Source organism: Ailuropoda melanoleuca, chromosome 2 (genome assembly GCF_002007445.2).
Source record: "Ailuropoda melanoleuca isolate Jingjing chromosome 2, ASM200744v2, whole genome shotgun sequence".
NCBI lineage: Eukaryota > Metazoa > Chordata > Mammalia > Carnivora > Ursidae > Ailuropoda > Ailuropoda melanoleuca.
The window spans coordinates 138,293,965-138,317,472 of record NC_048219.1 but is presented as its reverse complement, the minus strand read 5'-3'; the positions used below and the strand labels follow the sequence as shown (position 1 = coordinate 138,317,472).

Here is a 23,508-nt window from a genome sequence, read left to right as displayed (position 1 = left end):
GGGCGCCCGAGCCGGCTTTCCGCCACTAGGAGCCCGCGGAGGTGCAGGCCTACGGGAGCGCTCGCGAGCAGAGGCGCGGCGGTTGCTGTGTGCTACGCGCGCCCAACTCCCGGGGAAGGAACGGCGAGGCCGGGGCCCCGGACGGCGGCGGGGATGGAGCGCGGGGCGGCGGCGGCGGCGGCGGCGGCGGCGTGCATGATGCTGCTGGTTTTTGCCGCCTGCCTGGCGCCGGCCAGTGGTCAAGGTAAGCGCCCGCCGGCCGGAATTCCGCGCAGAGCTCCGGACCTACCCGGCTGTGGCAGGGATCGAGTCTGTGAGCGCACTGAGGGGACCGCGGCCGCGCGGGGGCCACGGCAGGGCAGCGGCACTGGAGCGGCTCCCGCTGGGGCGCCCAGGTTGCTCAGCGAGGGGCGAGCGGGAGCACCCTTCCTTCGCCCGCCGGGCAACTGAGCAGCCGCAAACTTGAGAAAGTAGCTCCGCCGGTTTCGGTGACAGCGCACCCCACGGGGACCCCGTCTTTGTTCCCACGGGACTTTCTCCCGACCCTATCGAAAGTACTCTGCAGCTGGAACCCGGAGACTAAGGTTCTCCCAGCCAGTGCACAGTCTGCTCCCCATACTGATTTGTTCTCTGGGGGGCTGAGAGATTCGCCGCGCTTCTCGGTGCGCAGTTTTCCACCTGCAGCGCTCAGCCAGGGAGATCCCTTCGCGGGCTAGAGCACCCCCCCGCCCCCCGCCTTCTCCTCCTCAGCGAAACTTGGTCCCGCGTTGACCCTCAAGAGACCGCATCTCGATACCGATCATTTACGAGCCGAGATAAGGCCGGCAGGCGGGATTGGCCGAGAGAGCAGCAGATATACTGGGGCATTTTCTTTGAAGGGTTTTCCTTTTCAACAGGGAGGTGGGGGCTTTTGTGTTGATGAATGAGGCCCCGTCTGCGCTGCCAGAGTTTTGAGGGCTCGAATGGAGAAACTTCTGGGATGAAGCACTTAAAAATTCTCTCAAGTTGCTAGAGTTTACATTTTTACAGAAAGGCAGAGAAAAAGGGAGGAAGAAGTGGAGGGGATAAAAACAGTAAGGGGGAAGAGGAGAGAGAAGACAAGTAGGGAAGAAAAGGGAGAGAAGGAAGGGAGAGAAGGAACTTGAAGACAGATAGAGAGTAGCGCGCGGAGTTGGGGGGGGAGGGGGGGAGACCGACTAAGGATGAATGGGAAGGGCGAGGAGGAGGCAGTGGAACCGGCGAGCTCTCTCCAGGCTTTGCGTTGCTAGGTAGCAGCCCGGAGCTGCGTGTGACCGACCACCAGACAGACAGAACGGACGCTGCTGCCTCCACAGGGACTAATCTGTCTGTGGGGATGGGAGAGTTCTCCCCCCACCCCTTTCCCCTCCTGCTCCTTCCTTCCCGTCGGACAACTTAATTGCCCTACAATGAAAATGAAACCCCTATTGTTGTGGGATTAGCCAAAGCAATAAATTGATTTCCCTGGATCGCATATTGGGGTTGACGGGTGGGGACTGTAGAAGCCCCCGTTTATGGCGGAGAGAGGGAAAAGCTTGTGGATGGGCCGTGGCATGTATTCAAATGGTTAATCTGCTTTCTTTCCTCAATTCTTAGCGTAAGCTCCTTAGAGGGAATCAACTAAGTAATTATACAGCAACTCCTAGCAGTACCCATTTCAGACTTCTGAGAAGTTTGGAAACGCCAACAAACCTCACTGGTTTTGTAAAAATCTTTGGAAAGGAGGGGGGAGGCAGGGGGGACCGTTAATAATTCTTGCTTTGAACACCTTCTCCGTGTTGGTAACACAGAAAGAGGATTTATTATTATTGTGGAGGGTTTGCCGCAGCGCTTAGGGTGATACACATCTTATGTCCTAAATATAGCCCTAGGATTTACTGTATGTTCATGTCAGTGCCTGGCAAAAGGAAATCTCGTCCAGATTCATCTGGGATACATCTGGATTGTCTCCATACAACCCAAACAGATATTTTCTCCCCTGGATTGATGCTTTAGTCACCAAATAAACTGTAGTTACTCTTCTTGCTAGTTTATACTCACCCATCTTCTATACTAATATGTGATAAAAATATGTGCAGTAAGAATAGCATATCATATACTTATATATGTGGCAGACCCTGTTCTTAGTGCTTTATACTTATTGATACTTAATCTTTATAATACTCCTTTGATGTAAGTATATTATCCGTATTTTCCTGATGGGAAATGGACGCACTGGGCAATGAAATAATTTGCCCCAGGTCATACTGCTGGAAAATGGCAGAGTTGTGAGGCCAGTCCAAGAGATTCTGAGTCCAGAGGCTATAATTTAACTGCTATAGTATGTGACTCTCTATTTCCCTGTCTCTTTTCTTTTGTACTGAAATGTCATGCTCCTTAGGTTACTACCCATGTGTGAGGCTGTTACTAAAGGAGCTGAGTGGCATTTTACAAGTCTTTGCCACAGAAGGTAAAATCTACCTGCTGTGCCATAACTCTGGATATGTTTTCAGAAATTCTTTAAAGGTTTCTATCACCTGACCCCAGGTATCCTCACTCCCAGTCTTCCTACTTGCCCTCTGAATATCCTCAGCCTGGAATGTTAAGGAGATTTCTAGATTCCTGTTGTTTTGACCTATCAGGTAAAGTGTGATGACATTGTAAATGTCCTTATTTTAGCACACATTTTATTTTATTTTTTTTAAGATTTTATTTATTTATTCGACAGAGATAGAGACAGCCAGCGAGAGAGGGAACACAAGCAGGGGGAGTGGGAGAGGAAGAAGCAGGCATAGTAGAGGAGCCTGACGTGGGGCTTGATCCTATAACGCCGGGATCACGCCCTGAGCCGAAGGCAGATGCTTAACCGCTGTGCCACCCAGACGCCCCTTTAGCACACATTTTAGTTAAGATCTTTCTGCAAAGTTTGCATCATTAGACATTGGGAGAGAATTCTGAGTATTTAATGGTTAGTCTTTAAAAAATTATAGCATATCTATAGCTAAAATTATTTGTATTTTGTTCATATTTTTTATAATGCTTTTAAGAAAAATTGAGAGAGCCTGAACTCTGGAGTCAAGCTGTCTCAGTTTCAGCAATGGCTTTACCACTTTCTGGCTGTGTGACCTCGGGGAAGTCACTAGACTTTCATGGCTCAGATTGCTTATCTGCCAAATTGATATGATAACAGGAGGAATCTGTTCTCTGGCATTTTATTAACATAAAGAGATAAAAGGCTTAACTTGTAAGGCCTGTAGACAATGATCATAACTAACAGCTGTTATTATATTGACCAATACTAAAGGTAACTTTTTTTGGGCTTACTATTCATATTTCTAATTTCTAAGTGCACATAAGGAAGTCTTAGGGATTTTTCACTAACATTTCTTTGAGGAATTCCCAGATCTCAGGGTATGACTGGAATTTTTTTTGAGAAGATGTTATTGATCTTAAAGTTATATTCTTTCCTCCAATAGAAGCTTGGTTATGCCTTTTATAGTTAGTATCAGCTTTATGACAATTACATCTTCAGGTAAAGTTTATATATGTAAAAAGATTGTGGGGCTGGTAACAAGCATGCAACATTTTGGTTCTATCACATTTCTGATACCGCTGCTGCTTTTATTTCCCAGAGGTTTGCTTCTTTTTCTCTGCTTGAAGTTCTTCCTAGCCAGTTTTTATAGAGCTTCTGCTCAAACTTGATTCAATCTTGTGCCTGTCCTGTTCTAATAGAAACTTGACTTTTAAAGATGGAGGAAATCTTGGCTATCTGCTGGTCTACTTGCATTGTTTTAAAGATAAGCAACTAAACCCTTGGAGGGAAGGAGAGGGGACTGTAAGGAGTGAAGGGGAGGTCTGGAAGCCCTTTGCCTAAGGGCATGTGGCCAAGGTTAGAGCTAAGATCTAAACCCTGTCTCCTCTTTGTGTCTTTCTAATTGAGCATTTTTAGATACAAATACTTGGAATGTCCTCAGTCTGGTTGGTTGAGGAGGCCTCTAGATTGCTTTTCGGTTGATCCTGACCTGTCATATGAGAACAAATATGATGAAAAGATCACCTTGGTTAATCCTTTTAAAAAAATTCAATGGGTCACCTCTCAGGTCTAAGAGGAATCTCAAGTCTAAGAGGATAGGTTAATACAGCCATGTGCCACGTGCTTTCAGCTTGGTCCAGAACTCATGCCCCGTAAGTGCCCCAACTTTCAAAGACCATACCTCTGGATCTATTTTTCAAAATCTTGGGCCATCAAAGCACTTTCCTAAGGTCTCCGGGTTTCATAGTACAGGCTACCTGAATAGGTTTTTAGTCTTAATTCAAGGTAATTGTTAGGTCATTGTTAATCATTGTCCATGTTCTCTAAGCAGGCTCTCTAAGAACACTGACAGGTTTTATTTTAGTAAATAAAAAATATTTAATTAAAAAATTTAAAATAATGGTATCGAGAGCCTAGTTTATAAGAACCCTGGCCAGGATCTCACCAGTGTTAGAAAGATTCGACATGTTTCAGCCTAAGTTTTGGGCTGTTTCTTCAACATAATCAGATTGATTGTTGCTTTGAAATATCAGAGACATTTCTTTGATGCTTCATGTGTTCTGTTGAGGTCCATGCAAATGTTTCCTAAGCAATTTTTTCACAATCTCAGCATGGTGAAATAAAGTGGGAAGAGTGTGAGATTTTAGAGTTAGAGGATCTGGGTTTAAATCTTGACTCTGCCATTTATTATGTGGGAAATTCAGCACAGTGTACTCAACCATTCAGGTCAGTTTTCTTATCTGTAAAATGGGCACATATTTACCTTATAGGGTAGTTATGCCAATTAAATGAGATCAGTGTGAAATGTTTTATAGATTGTGAGGTCTTACATATATATTTCTATCCATCTTTAGTAACCTCTTCAAGAATTTAACTTTTTTTCAAACTTGAGAAGATACTGTAGTATCTTTTTTTTTTCTTTTAACACAAGTGGTTCTTTGATTCATCTGTGCATGCTGGTATATCATTTTAGTGGCTACAACTTTACATATTAGTCTAGACACTTATGTTTGTAAATCTAAACTAACCTTCCTGGAACCAAAAAGGAAGTTTATTGAAATACATAATTGAAAAGATATACTATTAGGTTGAACCATATGGGATTGCTGGTTTTCTAGACATCCAAATATTGGCAATTTCTTTTGGCTCAACCTAATATAAAATGGGGGCTCAGACTATGTCAGGCTGATCTAGTTTCTCTGTCTCCTTACTCTGAGATGACTTTGTTCTCAAATGTATTCTTTAATGTTCTAAGATGGCTGTCAGTGGTTCCTGGAGCCACATACTTTCATGTCATGTCCATTGGGAAAGAGCAAGGGTTTTTGTCTTAATTGTTCCCAGCTAAAGTCTCAGTTGCATCTTGGGCTCTGCTTAGGTCACAAATTCACTGGAGAACCAGTCACTGTATCTATGGCATGAAATGTGCCCATGGCTTAGGCTTGGGTCATATGCTTGGTCCCTGAAGTCATGGACTAAGGTTGGACTACAGAGGGAAATTGGGGAGGGCTACCAGGTGAACAGAGGCTGGGCTGCAAAAACCACATGTGTCCAGGACGCCTTATCAGGTAAAACCAACTGATGTTATTTTTACTTTATGCATGAAGACAGACTTACGAGGCTATAAAAATTTCTCAAGAGCATGCAGTCCTGGGATAACTCATTGAATTGAAGGGGGAAAGTATGGAAAATACTAAAGCAAAAGACATGATGCCCTGTGTTCGTGTGGTCATGTTGCAACTTCGAGTTTAGGAGAACAGGAGAATAAAGAACTTCTAGAAGGTTTACTTGTAGCCTAAAAGATTCTTACTTGGATCAGACCTCTGTGATGGACAGGAAAGTTCTGGAAAATGAGTTGAAAGAGCAAAGTACAGGAGCTCTTGAGTCCATTGTATGATTTCATTTTTCAGCGAGTCCTAGGGCCTTTCTCCTTTCCCAGTTAACTCTGCTCTCTTGTTTATATTCTTAAGACTTTGTCCCTTTTCCAGGCAGGAGGTCTTGGCTATGAGAATGGGGTGGAAAGAAAGAAGAGAGGAGGGTTTGAAGACATTAAAATGCTTCTCTGGAGACAGAATACATCTTGGTGCAAATCCGAGGATCTTTAGCATTTAACCAAGGACTGCTTCCGTAAATGGTAGAGCAGGTGTCTTTCACACTTCCCTGGATTAGTTCAGAAGTGCCAAATATATGTACTTTATGCCAATGGTAATTTTTCTGGTCTTTAAGTCTTATTTCTAATAGCGTGTGCTGAGAAACTAGAAACATTATCATTCTACAAGTAAGACGGGTACTTCTGATTTAGGACAGTGCCAAAATGCAATGCAAGGAAGTAAGTGTCTCCAAGAAAGGTGCCAGGTTAGACAACGTGAAGTTTCATGTTGAAAGCTCTGTGCTTTTAGTTGTTAGCCCTCAGGCATGACCCCCAAGGTTATTGGGAACAGGGAGAAATGAATGAAAGGAGGAAATGTAATTACCATTCTGTGCATTGAAAAGTTAAGCCACTGTTACTATGGATACAATGGCTTGTTTATTGTCCAGATCTTGAGATCCAAGTTTGTAAGCAATACCAGAGGTCTCCTTTAAGTTTATGTACTATCAGTCAGTAAGACATGAAGATTCTTTCTTAGTAACTTTGACAGTAAGTCTTTATTCACTGACCTACTGATTGATATTAAGTAACAACCTACCTACTTTGACGGTCAACAGGTGGTAAGGAAACGTGAAAAAGGGGACAGTAGCTATAATTCTGTAATGCTAGACTTTCTTGAATTCCCATCTAAAAGCATCCTGTCTTACTATGTCAGAAAGTTGCTTGTCACTTTGGGCCCAATTTTTGGTTTTTATCTCATTAACAAGGAGAGGTTTTCCTGAGTAAAGGCTGAAAAATCAGAATCATTTATTTCATTGGAAAATCCTCAAATAAAGTTGAATTTAAGAATGGAAGTTGTTTTAATCTGAAATATGTCAGTCTTACATTATAATCTCATTAAAGGAGAGGAGAAAATGTCAGCCTGTGCTTCCGCGCTGGTTTAATTTTGATGTGGGGAAAGGTGTGGAGGATACTTTTTGTTGTGAGAAACCAGAAACCGAAAATGCATCTCAAACCGGCTTAAACAATAAAGGGTATTTATTGGCTCATGTTAAGTAGAAAATTCTGAGGCAGAGTGGGGTTCAGGTGAGGTGCAGTCAGGGCTCCAGTTCTCTTTCTTTGTGTTTTTCTTGACTCTACTCTCTTCTAGGTTTCAGCTTTGTTTTCAGCCTGGCTTCCCCTATTGTTATGCCAGAGCAAATGGGGCTACATGTTTTCTTGATCATATCTAGGGGCAGTTCACCTGTGAGATTTGGTTATGTTCTCAAAAGCATTATTTCATTACGACTTATAGAATGCTGTAATTTCTAGAAAGCCTAGATAGAAGTCAGCCAGCTCCCCCAACTTGGTGTATCATCAAAATCACCTAGGGAGCTTTAAAAAGTACATAGATTCTTAGGCCAAAATCCATACTTACTCAGTCAGGAGTACGGGCCTCTGCTGTTAAAGAGTTTCCAGTTGATTCTGAGGGCCAGACAATTTGGGAACAATTGATCCAGGTAGCCTCTCATTTTTCAGTTTTGTAACTAAACGTATACTAACGTGCCACCGTAAATTCCTTCCAATGGCAGTTAAATACACTCTGTTAAATCCGTACTTTCTTTTGGATGGGGATGTTACAAGGTAGCCACAGTAAGAAGGAAAAGTAGTGTTTCACAGCTAGTACTGCCCCCATTCCTGGCCATCTCCTTCCTGGCCAGCATGACAATCGCCCCCTAGAGCCACTGTTTGTGTCTTAATTGTGTTCTTTGCTCTTTCCCTGGACACCCTGTCCAATAGTCATCTTAGACTTACGTCCAAAACTGAATTCCTGATCTTCACTAATGCTCTAAACCTGCTTTCTACATAGACTTTTCCATCTTAATAAATGGCTGGTCCATTCTTAGTCAGATTCCAGACCTTGGACTCTGGTTTGACTCCTCTTTTCCTTTTATACCTCATATCCAAACCATCAGCAAATCCCATTGTTTTAATCTTCAGAATGTATCTGGAATCCAAATACTTTCACCATGTTTATTGATACCACACTGATCCAAGTCACAGTCAACCCTTAGATGATTGCAATAGCTTCCTTACTGATCACCCTTCTTCCCTTCTGTCCCTTTTCTGTCTACTGTTGACGCCTGTTTAGAACATCAGTCAGATCTTGTTACTCCTCTGCTCAAAAGCTCCAATGGCTTCTGTCACACACAAGTTGGGTCGTCCAGAAACAGATACTGAGATGCAGTTTGGAGTAAAAGATGTTGATTAAGATCATTACTTTTGAAGAGAAAGGAGGAAGCAGGAATGGCAGAGGAAGAAGTTAAACTGTGAAAAGGCCTCAGTCAACCTAGTGGGAACCTCAGGAGCAAGAGTTGTCTGTGAGTGTTTTGTGGGAGGCTGAAATGGCCTCCTGCAGTCCCTAGATGTGGCCTGCCCCAGTAAGGGTGTGACCTCAGGCAAGGTGCCCTTCTCTAACTGAGGTGGACCCCAAAGGAGCTGAGTGAATGTAGTGTAGAAAGTCCTTGAAGGGGACTTTGATGACCCAGCTCTGGGTCTACCATCTCTTCCCATCTCAGAGAGAGTCCAAATCCTGACAGTGGCCTACAATTCCCTAACCATCCGGCCTTCACATCACTTCTCTTGCCTCACCTCTTTCTCCTCTCCCCCACTCACGGTGCTCTAGGCATAATGATAATTCTTGCTTCCCGCCCCAACATAGGGAGTATTTTACAGCTTCTGTACTAGCTTTCTCTCTTTCTGAATGCTCTTGCCTCAAATTGTGCATGACTTGCTCCTTGCCTACTATAGGTCTTTGTTCGTAGGTCACCTTCGCAGTGTGGTCTTCTTCAGTTCTTTCCTGATTAAACTCTCTTCACAACCTGACATAATGTATGTAGCTCATTTATTTGTTTACTTTTGTCTTCCCTTCTCTAAGAGGTCAATTTCATGAGGGCAGGGATTTTTTATCTCTTTTTTTCATTGCTTTATTCCTAGTTTCCAGAATAGGGCTAAATAAATAAATATAAGTTGAACAAATGGATAAATGCCATCATGGACTCTAAAGCTAAGAAGGGGCATTGTCAGCTCCCGGCCATGTCCCTGGTTTTGCCAAACCTTAATTCCCCCAGGCTCCTGGGGGCCCCATCAAAGACCCGATGGAGAAAAAAAAATTGCTATCTCTGTCAAAACACGTGGCTTAGCAACGCTGTTTCTCTCCATTTGACTCTCTCCTTTCCTCCGCCTCGTTGACTCCCAACTACTGATGATTCCCAATGCATTTGAGAGTAGCTGATTCTGTATCAGTCTCTCTAACTTTTCTCACTTTAACTTAGACACTTGGTTACCCTGTGAGAATCTCCTGTACATACAGAATGGGTCAGTCTGCTAGTTTTAGGACAGATTTGATACAGTAGCTTTTACACAAAGATAAGGCAAAGTTTTTAGACATTATGTTAGTGGACTGTCATTCTGTGTTTAAACAACACAAAAGAAAGCTGCCTGAGACCACAGCACAGTGAAAACAGCCTTGATCAGACAAAAGGGCCTCTTTGAAGAGGGGAGTGGTTTCCCAACTCAGGGAGGCGGCATGGACCACGGTGGAAAGAACATCACATGTCAAGCCAGGACATTCATGGGTCTTGTTCCTGATGAATGAAGGAAAAATGGGCTCAACCAAAGAAGGCCCAGACTTCTGAAAAATGCCCATGGCTGCTTGTTCTGTGGGCACAACCTTTCTCATTCCAGATCCCATTCTTTTGAGGACTCCATATGCAACCATGACCAAATAAGTTAGAGGCAGAGGAATGGCTCAGTTACATGCATGAATGGGTAGTGAAGTTGCAGAAAAGAGCTAAAACAATTATGGATAAATATTTTGGAGTGCTTACATGTCTGACACTATCCTAAGGGTTTTATAGGTATTAATTTACCTACTTCTTCACTAACAATCTGTATTTGTGGATAAAAGGCCAAGGCAAAGACAGGTGTGATAATTTGCCTAAAGCCATCCAATTACTAAGTGGTGGAACCAAGATTTGAACCCAAAGCCTTTGTTCTTACAAATTTGATTGTGGATAAGTAGGAGAAAGTGGAAGATAGTGCCTTTGTACACAAGCAAACAAAGCCTCTCTTAATGGTTCGTATTAGGTTAAGATGACCTCATTTTAGATGCTGGTACCTTTGCAACCCAAATGCGGACATTTCTGTGCTACGTTGGAGTCATTCATTCAATACATGTTGATCAAGCCTTATGCTCCAGGCATGATGTAACTAGTTATATCAGAGGATAGGGAGAGGCGCCTGGGTGGCTCATCACTTAAGTATCTGATTTCCGCTCAGGTCATGATCTCAGGGTCTGTGCTGGGCATGGAGCCTGCTTAAGATTCTCTTTCTCTCTCCCTCTGCCCCTGCCTCCTGCTCGCTTTCTTTCTAAAAAAAAAAAAAAGAAGGAGAGATTTCTGTGACATAGGCCTGTCCAAAAGCGCTTACTGTTCAGAAGAGTACGTTTCTATTTTTTTTTTAAGATTTTATTTATTCAACAGAGATAGAGACAGCCAGCGAGAGAGGGAACACAAGCAGAGGGAGTGGGAGAGGAAGAAAGCAGGCTCATAGCTGAAGAGCCTGATGTGGGGCTCGATCCCATAACGCTAGGATCACGCCCTGAGCCGAAGGCAGATGCTTAACCGCTGTGCCACCCAGGCGCCCCCATAATGATGACTATTGATAGGAAATTCTGGTTTTGTTCTTAGTATATAATCAATAAAAAGAATTTGCAAATGAGTGAGGTAAAATAAACATATTTTCTCAAGTCAAACTGCTAAGTGGTTAATTTTTATGTACCAAAACTCTGAATTTCTTTTCCAGTTCACTTCTGCCATAAGAATTTACCTCTTCCCTAATATTTGGTGCAGTGAGGTGTTGAAAGAATTTGCAAAGTAATCATTGGAAGGGGAGATTCTGGAGAAAAACAAAATGCATGGTTTAAAAATTGAACGTACTAACTGGAAGACAGTGAAAGTTAGATGATTCTCGCTGTAAATAATTAAACCCAGCAGTGCAGACAAGAGAAAACCTGGGGCTTGAGCTAAGCAGGGTGCATCTTGTATCGAATGCTTTCACGGTCCGCGTAAGGCAAATCAAAGAGCTCTTTAATAGTTGTTGCTGATTGTGAATATGTGCAACAAAATCCTTCTGTAATTCACATTTATTTTCAGACACTTTGCTATGATGGATGGAATGAAAAAGTGAAGGAAGGGGAATAGTGTTTTATGAAGGCCCTTGCACTCTTTCCCTTTAGCCCATCTAAGCGTGATTTGTCATGGTGACCTGGGACTTTGGTTCCCTCCAGAGCCCTCTTGCACTATGGTTGCATTGGCAGATCAAAGACATTTGGCTTTTTTTTTTAAATTTAATTTTTTTTTTTTTTTTACCCTGAGAGAAGCAGTGGATCTAATAATTGAGAACTGGATAGCCACGAGACACGTGGGATGTTTTCTTTCTGATCTTCTCTAACAATGTTGGTTTTCTTAGACTCCTCCCCACCCCCTTTTTATTGAGGTGTGTGGGGCAAGTGGTTGGCCTTAATTTTTCTCTCTGTAAAACAGAGAATAAGGTTTCACAATTTTCATGGAAGTGGGCTTAAATATTGGTATTGTAAGTGCTTTGTTTTATTTTATTTAAAAATTTAACATAGACTAAAATGGACTTTGTGTAGTATACAATTCTAGCAGTTTTAAAACATGTATGTATTTGTGTAACCACCACCACAATCAAGATAACAGGCTCAGTAATACCGTGCCCACCCCCACCCCCAACCCCATTCCCTCACACTGTGTCTTTGTGGTCTCACCCTCCAAATAAGTTTTGAAGTTAATTTTTTGAAAACTCACTTTCTCATATGAAAGTCTCGGTTGCCTTTGATTTGTTCATTTTTATTCAAAAGTGTTCTTAGCTCATTTTTGAAGTAATTCTAAACGACACTGATGGTAAGGTTGCAAGGCTGCTTTTCCTTTATTATAAAAGGAAAAAACTCTGAAAAGATGGCAGCTCTTTCAGTATAGCTATAGAAGAAAAAAAAATCCAAACTTGGCTTGTTGCTAGATTGGAATCTGCAAAGAAAACACGCTCAAGAAGTCTCCCTTGAAGAGGGGGACAGACGTTTATTTTTTATTTAACGATTTACCCCTTGACACCTGGGAAATGATTAGTTGATGTTTTCAAAGAAGATTAAGTCAGTGTGGTTAATTAACTGTGGTAATCAGGTGATTCAAATCAATTAACTCCTTGTTAACAATTTCCATCAATTTTGTAAATAAATGACTAAATCAGTAAATTGCACTCTTGAGATTAAAGGCTATTTCTTGATTTATTTTATTGATGACAAATTAGAGATTTTCTCCTTCTCATCTTATTTCCTCCCTGCCAACCTTACTTTTACAAATGAGAACTCTCAAGGTAGCTGTAGTTGGAGAGGAACACACCAGGGTAACTTTTAATATATGGCTTTAAAGAAAAGTCAGGCTGAACGACAGCTTTGCTCCTTCATCTTAGCAGATTTTGAAAGAATCATTTAGGGAAATGAAACTTACTAAGTAAATGTGTATATAATAACATTAAGGGAGAATGTGAATAGCAAATGATCAAACTCACTTTAGGATAAGCTCTTACTTTTAAGTTCTTTAATGTTTTATTTTCTTTCCTTTTTCTAAGTTAAAACTGAATGATAGGTATAGTAAGATGAAACAGTTTGGCTTTTAGCTAGAAGTAACCATTAATGGATATCGTAGGTGCTCTATTTAAAGGGAATTTATAAAAGTATTGGGATTTATTGATTGTATTAGTCCGTAGAACTTGATTGCAGTTTTAAAATATCATAGAAATACACAACTAAATGTTGTTTTTAGAATCTTTATAATTGAAAATTCCCTTCCCCGCTTACATGATTTTGTTATCTTGGTCTCCAATGAAACAAATAAGTTGGAACATTAAAAAGTGATCCCCCCATGCCCTTAAATATGCCATTACATTTTCTGAAAGGCATTGAATATTCTGGGGATTTGCATTGTAGGACAGATGATTAAGGGTTGCTTAGGATCGCTTCAAAAAGGAATATTTGGCATCTTGAATAACTTCTGAGGAATTAGTACATATTTGCAAAAATTCTATGCTAAAATAACTCACATTTTATAAAAAGAAAATTCTTAGTTTCCTTGAAGGTACAGAAGGTAGCCTAAATTGTGGGGATGAACTGAAGCCAATGATACAAACCTCAGTCTCTGGCTGCTAAGGAAAACTGTGGGCTCTTGCTACGACTGTAGAAGCTTTCTGGCCATGCCCCCACTGCCCCTTCTCCTCCTACCCAAGGATCCTTAATCTCAAGGGCCTACCCTGGATGTGGTTAACCTGTGGGCAAATCCTTTCTGGTGCTGGGACCCTGCCTGGTGTTGGAGTTTGGAGATTTATCTTGGTCACTCTCCGGATGTGTACCCTGGGCCACTTGATCTCTCTGAGCTTCAGTTTCCTTGGACTATAAAATGAGTGTTAGTAATTTCTACCCTGCAGGCTCCTGCGAATATTTAAAGGACATTGTGAACATGAAAGGTCTTGGCACTTAGTGAGCATCCAGTAAACATTTGGCCCTACAGGGATCCTGGTGTGAAATCATTCATAGTTGACCAGCTCTTGGTTAGGTCGGTGCAGCAGAACAGCCACCATGCTGTGGTCTTCGGACCACTTGTCAAATACTCTATACATAGAACTTGCTGGGGAGGAATATAGCTTTTTTTTTTTTTTTTTTCTTTTGGAGCTGTAACTATCAGACAAGGAAGCATTAGAAGACAAGCCTTATAACCTGCCTTTCTACCTCAAGAACGTTTGGTTCTTCACTTCTCAGGTCTTCAAAGCACAGATCTAAAATGGCATGTTACAGAAAATTTCAAACCTCGGGATGGACCCAGTATTTCCATTTCATGTGTTCTGTATATGCTTCCTGCAGACCTGGTCCCATGCAGAGTTTAACAGATGGAGAAAACGTGTACATGAAGAGTTGGGCTACACGGCAGCGATGGGTGCTGTCATAGAGCTTTGGGAGCACAGGGGAGGAGTGATGAAGTCAAGTAGGCCTGAGGGGGCCAAGAGGAGATCACAAAGATTGCGCTTTGGACTGAGTCTTGAGGGTGTGTCAGCAGGAGAACGAATTGGAGGAGTGGAGTCTGGTGAGAGTTGGAGAGTCTGTGTCAAGAAGTTTGGAGCCTTTGAAAAAACGTAAGGTGGAAAGTGCAGTGATCTGGCTTTTGTTCTGTAAAGATGCTGCTTGCTGCAATGAGGGAAAGCAGACTAGCCAGTTAAGTTAGAGGACAGATGAGGAGGGTGGAACTAAACTTGTGGACCAAGAGGTGATGAGAAGGGTAGAGAGCCACCATGGAATGTAGAAAAAGCTTTAATTTGTGGCTCTTTTTGATCATTCCTATTGTTTGTTTTATAAGGTGAGGTGCTTTATCTATGGGAATGTTAGACATGTCTTTTCAATGTACATGCATGTTATATACATTCCTAACTACTTGATAGCATTTTCTTGAATCCCCGTGTCTTAAGCAGTTCTAGCTTATTGACCATCTGGGCATGGTGTGTATGTCTTTGGTTTAGCTCATTAATTCCTGGTTGGTAGAGCTCCCTTGGGGAGGATCTGGAAATGTGTAGGCTTTTTTTAATTTATTTTATTTTTTTGTCATAATGCCTGAGTGTCACTGCTAGCATTTAGAGGATGGAGGACAGGGATGCTAAACCAGCTGTTATATGTAGGACAGTTCCATGCTACAAGGAGCTGTCTAGCCCCAGATGCCAATAGTGCATCTCTATTGAGGGTCTATCTTGGTTGACGGGGAGTGAAGGAAGGAATAATACTATGAATAAGAGCTGACATTTACTGAAACTTACTATGTGCCTGTGATACAGTCATCATAGCTCTAGTGTTAAATCCTCAGGTCAGTCCAGGGAGGTTCTATCCCCGTTTTACAAATGAGCAAACTGAGGCTCTGGATCTTGCATGCTTAACTCTTATTATTTCCACATGCTTTACTCTTTTGATTCTGTAACTTATATTGAATACATACTCCATTTAATACAATCAGTCAATCAATTATAAGAGGAAAAGGAGGAATGCATTTGTATTGTGTACTTATAGTTCCTTAAATCTCAGAATACAACTCTTGGAAACATTTCATCTAGTTCAGGAGAATACTGGCAGAGTATGACCTCCAAGGGTGTTTTAAAATATGGAAAATGTTTGATCCCATTTGTGGATTAGGAGAAAGCTCTTTATGAGAAACTCTTTCTTGACAGCAAACAGTTGGTGCTCTACAGTTGTCTCGTGAATCGAATAGACTCCGTGGAGGCTCTCGGTGGCTTTAGAGGGTGCTGTGATCTTGCACATTTTTTACCTCACATCAAAGGGAATCTGACTCAAGCATTCAAGATCTTTGTAATTTGAAGGCATGTGTCAGTGATACAGGATGAAGAATGTGTCTCTTTCTTGGACATGCCTTATGCTCTCTGGCCTCTGTGGCCATTCCAGCTTGTTCATCTCCCAAGCATTCCCTCCCCTCGGACCCGGGTATCGTAACTTCTATGCTCCTTCCTCCACAGGGCCCTTCTTGTCTCCGCTGAATGTTATCTAAACGTCTCTTAAAGCACTTATCATTGTACCATGAGTTATAATTATTTATATTTACGTATTTTATCGCTATCGCTTCTTCTAGACTGGGACCACTAATGCTGAGTTATGCCTGCCTCCTCTGGTATCCTGTGTGTGGCACAAAGCCATGTGGAAGCAGGAGCTCGAGAAATCTTTGTTTTAGTGGAAAGGTAGAAGAACCACATGAGCCTAGTAAAGCAACTCCATCACGTAGGGGAGGTGATGGGACTGTGGTCGCAGAGTAGATTTCGTTTGGCTTGAACAAGATAAACATTTGTTTCTCTCATTCCTAACTAGCGGGAGAAGGCTGGTTTGGTACTCGTCTGGTACCCATCTTCCTGCTCTACCGTCCTGTGGTGGTAGTATTCATCCCTAAGGTCAGATCATTGTCCAAAACAGCTGTTGTAGCCACAGCGATCCTAGCTCTATGTCAGGTGGTAGAGATGGAGGAGCAAAAGGGAAGGTGTGCCTTCTGTCTTCAAAGGAGACTTCCTAAAGTCCCGCACAATACTACTGCTTGCATTTCATCTCATTGATTAAGACTCAGTCCCATGACCGCACTTCACTGAGGTCTGGGAATTGTAGCCTTTCAGCTAAAGACCTTGTGGTTCACCTGAATAAAACTGAGATTCTCTTTCTGAAGAAGAAGGGAGAATGAGTCCTGGGGTAGGCTATTTTGGTCCTGGCCATAGATGGTTAGGTGACACTGGGCATTTGGTTAGCTTTGTAGATTCCATTTTGGGAAGGACATAGACAATTTGAACTGAATTTGGAGGAGAGAAACAAGGATGACGAGAGAACTGGAAGCTATGTTACAGGAGGAATGATGGAAAAATGGGGGCCGTTTCTTTTGGAGAGGAGAAAAATCAAGGGAACTATGGCCAGCCCTCTCCAAGTATTTGAAGGACCAGCATGTGGACTAAGGATAAGCCTATTTTAAATGATTCTAGGCGATAGGAAGGAAATTGTAGGCACAGAGCATGAACCAACAGAATGTTGGAATTCAACTTTAAGGTCTTTTTTAACCTTCACCCTTACATGGTAGAGGTGTATTACTGGGTATATGCATCCATGAGTCTCTGATTTTGAGGTTAGAAATATTCTTGTTCTCTGGTTTCTTTACATTAGAATCCCCCTTTCTTGATGGTTGTTGTAGTGGTTATACAGCCAGCAGTTTCTTTATGAAAAGCTCAGGATTTTTCCTCTTGTCAGATGTGGCCTCTGTTTCCTTCATGCTTTGCTTTTTTCAAAATGTCATTGAGTTAGAAATGATTTCCACACGTAGGGCGAAGTGAGAATTCTTAGATTGTAGACGCTGAATATGAGGGTTTAGTAATTCCATATTGCCTAACTCAGTAATTCAAGAAATATTGTCACTGTGAACTTCTTCGGACTGAGGTATCTGTGTATAGGCAGGTGGTTAATGTTATTTAGTTAAACAGGAATTCTTTTTTATTATTACTAAACATTTTAAGTACCCCTAAAATGTAATTGTTGAAATGTCTTAAAAAAAGTTATTATCAACCAGAGAAATAAGCTTGCAGAGAGTTAATTTATTTCACTAAGTAGTAATGTTTTTTTGAAAGTGCATAGAATAGATGGGTGCCCAAAAACTTGCCTGTCTTTGTGAATTCAATTCTATTTCTCTAGTTCAAGTTCATTTTGAATACAGATATGTTTTTCTCCTCTGGTATAAGAAATAGTTAAGGACAGAGTGTAATTTTTTTGCTTCTTTTTCTTTTTTAAGATTTTATTTACTTATTTGAGAGAGAACACAAGGAGAGGGAGTGACAGGCTCCTTGCTGAGCAAGGAGCTGTATGCGGGACTCGATCCCACATGACCTGAGCTGAAGGCAGACCTTAAACAGACTGAGTCACCAAGGCATCCCATAGTTTTTTTTGTTTGTTGGTTGGTTTGAGAGAGAGCAAGAGAGCTGTGTGTGGGTGTGTGGCCGGGGCAGAGGGAGAGGAAGAGAGAGAATATGAAGCAGGCTCTAAGCCCAGTGGGAAGCCCAATGCAGGGCTTGATCTCAAGACCCTGAGATCATGACCTGAGCCGAAACCAAGAGTTGGATGCTTAACTGACTAAGCCACTCAGGCACCCCAGGAGAGAGCATAATTTAAAATAAAACTGATACTTTAGTAATAAGATAATATTTAAGTTTCTGTATTAAATCAGCTTTTTTTCTTTGAATTTAGCTATCATGGTTAGCTTAGTTTAAAAAGATTCTCAAACTGGGTTGCAACTATGACTATGGATATGCTGGAGTCTAAGCAAGTGTGTGTGAAACAGAAACTATAAAATTCCAAGGGAGACCATATAGAGTTAAAAGGATCGGAAAACACTTGCCTAACAAGAGTAACAATCACAAACACTTGTTGAACATTTAGAAACCTGCCAGGCTCATATTCCTTCTTCTATCTTCATATTAACTTGATGAGTAAGGGCTTTTATTTTTAGATGAGGAAACTGAGGCACAGATATTAAATAACATACCTGCCATAGTGTTGGTAAAGAGATGGAGCTGGGCTTTGTACCCAGGCTGTGTGACTCCAGGGGCTTACCTCTGGAAAGTTCCCAGGCTTCTGAACAGTCTTCCCTTCCTCCCTCCTTTTTTAGAGTACTGCAACAAGCACACTGTTATCTGGTAATTCAGATTTTGTCTCTTAACCTTCTATGGAATAGCTGTTGGCTTTTGGACACACTGGGCTGAATGGAAGAAGGGAAATAGACTCTTAGATTTGATTCCTTCACCAGCCGGCTTCGTAACACTGGGTCTCCTTGTGTGTACATACGTGTGTGTGTACATGTGCACATGTACACATATATTACACATTGGTGGGACTGGTAAATTTTGTGTTTCCAGTAGGAGTTCTTTGACTTACAAATAGTAGAGTAAGGGGTTTCAGTTTACAAAAGAACCCAAACAACAGTATTTCAATAAATAGTGCTCCTTTGTTATTTGAGTCTCTCTAGGCCCGTTGGAGTCATTGCTTTTGTAATATTTCTTTAGGGCCTTTTTCTTCAGCCCAGAGTAATCTAAGGCATGTTCACTGATGCAGAGATGTCACCAAATTCTCCTCCGAAGCCCCTTTGACTGTATTTTAACTGGGCTGTGCGTTTATGGAAAAATGCTATCTCACTGCTGAGGGGTTTTTGGCACCCGCAAAGATGGCCTTGTACACGTGGTACGATATTAGGAGCCCTGATAAGATACTTTATCCTCCAGAAATCTGCCCCACCAAGCTGGTGAGGAAGGTATTTGCGCATTAGAGAATACTTAAAATGCCACAATTAGAAAATTCATTCCTTTGAGGGCTTCCTACTTTCTGCTGAGAGTGCAAATACCCAAGGAAGGGCTTTAAAAATCACTTAAACTTTGTTGTTAATAAGTCACTGGGAGCAGATTTTGGGGGTCAGGGTTGAAAACTATGAAAACTCTAGTCCCATTATGGGGATCCAAGGGACAGAGAAGGAAAGGATTTTTAGACAGGCTTTCGGGAAATGAAGCAGAGGTAGGACCTTCGAATTAGATAAGGCCCTAATTGCCTCATTCCGGGACTATCAGAAGAGCCTTTCAAGTTTAAGTTGCTTTTCCCTCTTCGTAACCTGACCCACCGAACTTAGGGAAGTGTTGAGTGCTCTTAGTAAACTGTGAGCATAACCCTGCTCAGGGAAGAACTGGCTTCACTTAGTTTCTGGCAGGAGATGCGATGGTTGTATTGATTTGCCTGAAGGGAGCCAAATTGTTGTGGGCGTGTTGTCTTTACGGTGGTGTCCTGACAGTTGCTACGCAGCCTCAGTAAGAGCCCAAAATTAATGGTCTGCCAGAGCTTCAGTAAGCATTTGCTGGGTTGAGTTGAGTTTGGAACCTCTGCTCTGTGAGGTGGAGAATATTTTGGAAGGTGGTAAGGTCTCAGGGAAGCCTAAGGCTGGGGTCATGATATTTGGTTCTTTTTTTTGGAAGGGGCAGATATCCAGGTTTACATAAAGCCTTTCTCATTCAACTAGAAGGTAACAACAACTTTATCATCTTAAGTTTTCCTTTGGATGTAGTGTAAAGGCATGATCACAGATTATTTTAGTCGAAGAATATGTTTGCGTTTGTAGCATTTTTCTCTTATGCAGGAGAGAGTTTAGAGAACTAGGATAATGAATATTTTAATACTTTTAGGAAGAATTTAATAGATCCTTTTTTTTTTTTTGACCTCAGGACCTGGAGAATTTCTGAACTTTCTAAATGGAAAGCTTTTTAGCTTAGTTTCCATTGATTTAAATCCTGAATTTCTTTATGTCTTCAATTTCTCTATGTCCATGTATAGAGGCATAAACTGAGGTCAAGAGGAAAGCTTGTATGATTCTAAAAAGGCAGTTCACTGTGTAGTATAATGATTCAAGGTCCACTCTGGGAAAGCCTTTATATTTATCATTAAGTGTGTGTGTGCCTGTGTGTGTTGAAATTATACACTTAATAGTATTCCACATACAGACTCCAGAGGATCACCTGAAACAGTGATTTTAAAATAGAAGAAGTAATTTTAAAAAATGCTCATTGTAGGAAAACAGAAAGAGGCATAAAGAAAACCAGTGGCAGGCTTGGTTTTGGGTCTAGCTTGACCTTTGTTTCCTAGAATAAATCTTGATTTTCAGTCTTGCCCTTGACTCCAGACTGAGCCAATGGATAATTTGTTCTTGGGCAGGAGGCAAGGCAGCCGCCATCTATCCTTGCTGTCAGTGCTGAGGTTACTACAAGCAAGGTGGTTCAGGGTTTGGAAGACTTCTTTCAGTCAGAACAAACAGCTCTTATCTGGTGGAGCTATTGATCCCCGAGTATTTTATTGGCTTAGACTGTTAGAATGTTCTAGTTGGATGACGAGTGGGAGTACCCAGGAGGGAATCAGCCTTTGTGGAAGGACTGCTGTATCTCTAGCATTGTGCTGGTGATTTACAGGGACCTCTTTAGTCCTCACCAGAACCTGATTTGCAGGTCAGAGATTTTTGCAAGTAAAGAAGCTGTGTATCAGAGAGTTTAAATCCAAGTCCACCAAGCTAAGCCAGTTAAGCAACAAATATTTATTGAGTGAAGAGTCAATAGTCAATAAGACAAATAGTTCCTGCCCTCATGGAACTTAGAATGATGTGGGGACAGTCAGTACTATTGCAAGGGTTGAAACCCATGTGTGTCTCCTGGCTCTTAATCTAGTATTTTTTTCCATTAATATCTTATTTTAGCTCTTTTTGGTAAAATCTGAATTTCTTACTAAATTTACTGGAAATATTCTTTAATGATCCCAGTATCTAAGTTCTCATTTGGAATATTGGCTCATTCATTCGTTGTCTCAGGACTGTAACCATAGATACCCAATTTCTAGAATTGAGACAGCCAACTAAAAACTACTTTTTGCCAAATCCCTAATATCAGTTTATTTTTTGTGATTGCCTTTTAAAAAAGTGTGATATAGACAAAATTCCAATAAGTGATGGTTTTATTTACTTGTATGTCAGTAAAGGTTTTGTTGTATGTACTTTCTAGTATAGTTTATTACTGGAACCATTACTTTTTTCCAGCATTAAAATTCTAAGATTTTATTTTAATGCGTAGTTAAAAATTTATAATGATAGTTGGTTTTTTGCTCTCATTACTTATGATATTTATCATACAGATTAGGTAAAATCTTAGGAAATACACTCCACATTGTTTTTCCTGCTTCTGACAATCACTGCAGATGGACTTATAATTTTTTTTAAGCTGTTTTAATCCTAGGACATTATAAATTCACCATATGCAGTCAGAAACCCAGACACCATTTTGTTACACACAGGTATCAGTTGGAGACAATATGATAATGTTGATTCTGTGTCAATAAGCTATTGAGTTGTTTCAAGTCATCATAATCACATAATAATACAAAGTGATGACATTTATAGAGCCTGAAAGTGATTTGGAGATCTATAAATGCTCCTTGAGGGCATAACAAACCAGGGCGAGGGGACTGCTAGTATAACAGATAACCTGCTGGTGAGGCATGTCCTAAAGTTCTTTTTGCTCAATTTGTTAAGGTCAGTATAGCAGAGGAGACAGGAAACTTAGTTCATTCAAACATGAAAGTCTTTGCAACTATAATAAATCCTATTTTATAGATTCCTTCCCAAGTTAAGAAAGTCAGGCCCTACCTTTGACTCTATGTAGGGAGACTAAAATCATGATTTTCTTGTGTTAGCAAATCTTGTAATAAAAGTTACACATTTTGATTTGTGGAATCAGATGTTCTTGTAGCCTTTTTTTTTGGGGGGGGGTGCAGAGTACTTTTTCTACTCCAGAGTAGTGCTGGATATAAATGTAATGTTTTATATAACACGGGGTCCCATCCTTTACTGAATAAGCAGAGAATGACCCGAACACATACATAGGCTCCCAAGAATTTGGGGTTGATTTTGAGTCTTTCTGTTCTCTCATGCCAGGTCAGTATGGGAGATGATTGTTGAGTTGTTAATTAGATCAGAAGAAACAGTGACTTTAAACAGCAGGATCCATTATTGAAGTCCACAAATCATCAAGATTTGAAGCCTTTATCATTTTTTGGAAATCATCTTGGCTTTACCCATATATCCTATGTGTCACATATTGTTTGTTTACTGAGCATCATCTGGGTACTAGAAGGTACTACATTGGGCACTAGGATTACAGAGGTATTTATTCATTCCATTAGGAACTCACAGTTGAGAATAAGGGCTCTGTTCAGGGTAGAATCTTAATCGAATCTTGCCACCTTGCCATCACTCTTATTTTGGTCACTTAATCTCATCTACTTCTTCTGTTCTTTAGTTTTCATATATCAGGTCACGGTGGGGGAATTTTGAACTTCTGCTTATAAATTTCTTTCTGAGCTATAACTTGTCACTAGAAGGGAAAAAGACAAAAGTACTGTGTAAAACATCAACAAAACCAATTAAAACAATGATACATTTTTATTAAAAAATGTTGACTTCAGTTTACCAGATGAGAAATTATCAGTAGTTACTGCCCAGGAATAGGCTTTTAAACTTATTGGTAGAATTATTTTCACATTCTTCTGTACAGTATTTATGAGTTTAAGAAAATTCTCTTTAGCAGAAACCATACATGCCCATAGCTAAGTCATCAAGGTTGAGTCATACCTGTGTGTACCCCAACTGGTCTCCTAACACGTGAACTATGATAAAAGTCAGTGTTTGTGTAACTAGCAATGTAATGAGCCCTACAGTAAACATCAACATTCCTGATCAGAGTTGTCAACACACTTGCTAATTGACCTGCAAGCATTGGTTGCTTCAGAGTAAACTTTATATAAACTGATCTCTACTTTCTGAAAATGTACACATTTACAATGGGAGGTTATTTAGTTCCTAGCGTGAAATTTGTGACCTATAAACCCACTTAGCAATTATGTACTAGTCCAGTCTGGATTTGGGCCATAGCTAAATAAGAACGAGTTACCATTTTGTACCAAATTGAGATTAGGGTGCAAGATGCTAGGTCCTGTTAAATTCAGTGTCTGGACAACTGATTGTTAACCTTAACACCTCTCCTTGGTGTTCCTAAATAGCATGTAATAAGGAAGAAGGAATACAGCAAGGTGTTTGTATGATTCAGCCAAGAAGATCTATGTGGAGGTTACAACTGATTCAGTCTGTGACTTAGAGAATCACCAAATCCACCAATTGGGAATCAGTTTCTC

At 41.0% G+C, this 23,508-nt stretch overlaps 1 protein-coding gene across 1 annotated transcript in view; it reads left to right on the top strand.

Moving 5' to 3' along the window:
* The first annotated feature begins 153 nt into the window (after nt 1-153).
* The window catches only part of LRP2 (LDL receptor related protein 2), a 193,680-nt gene continuing 170,325 nt past the window's right edge, over nt 154-23,508 (top strand). The window contains 1 exon segment of the mRNA XM_034642228.1: nt 154-244. Within this exon segment, the coding sequence (XP_034498119.1) occupies nt 154-244 (91 nt within the window).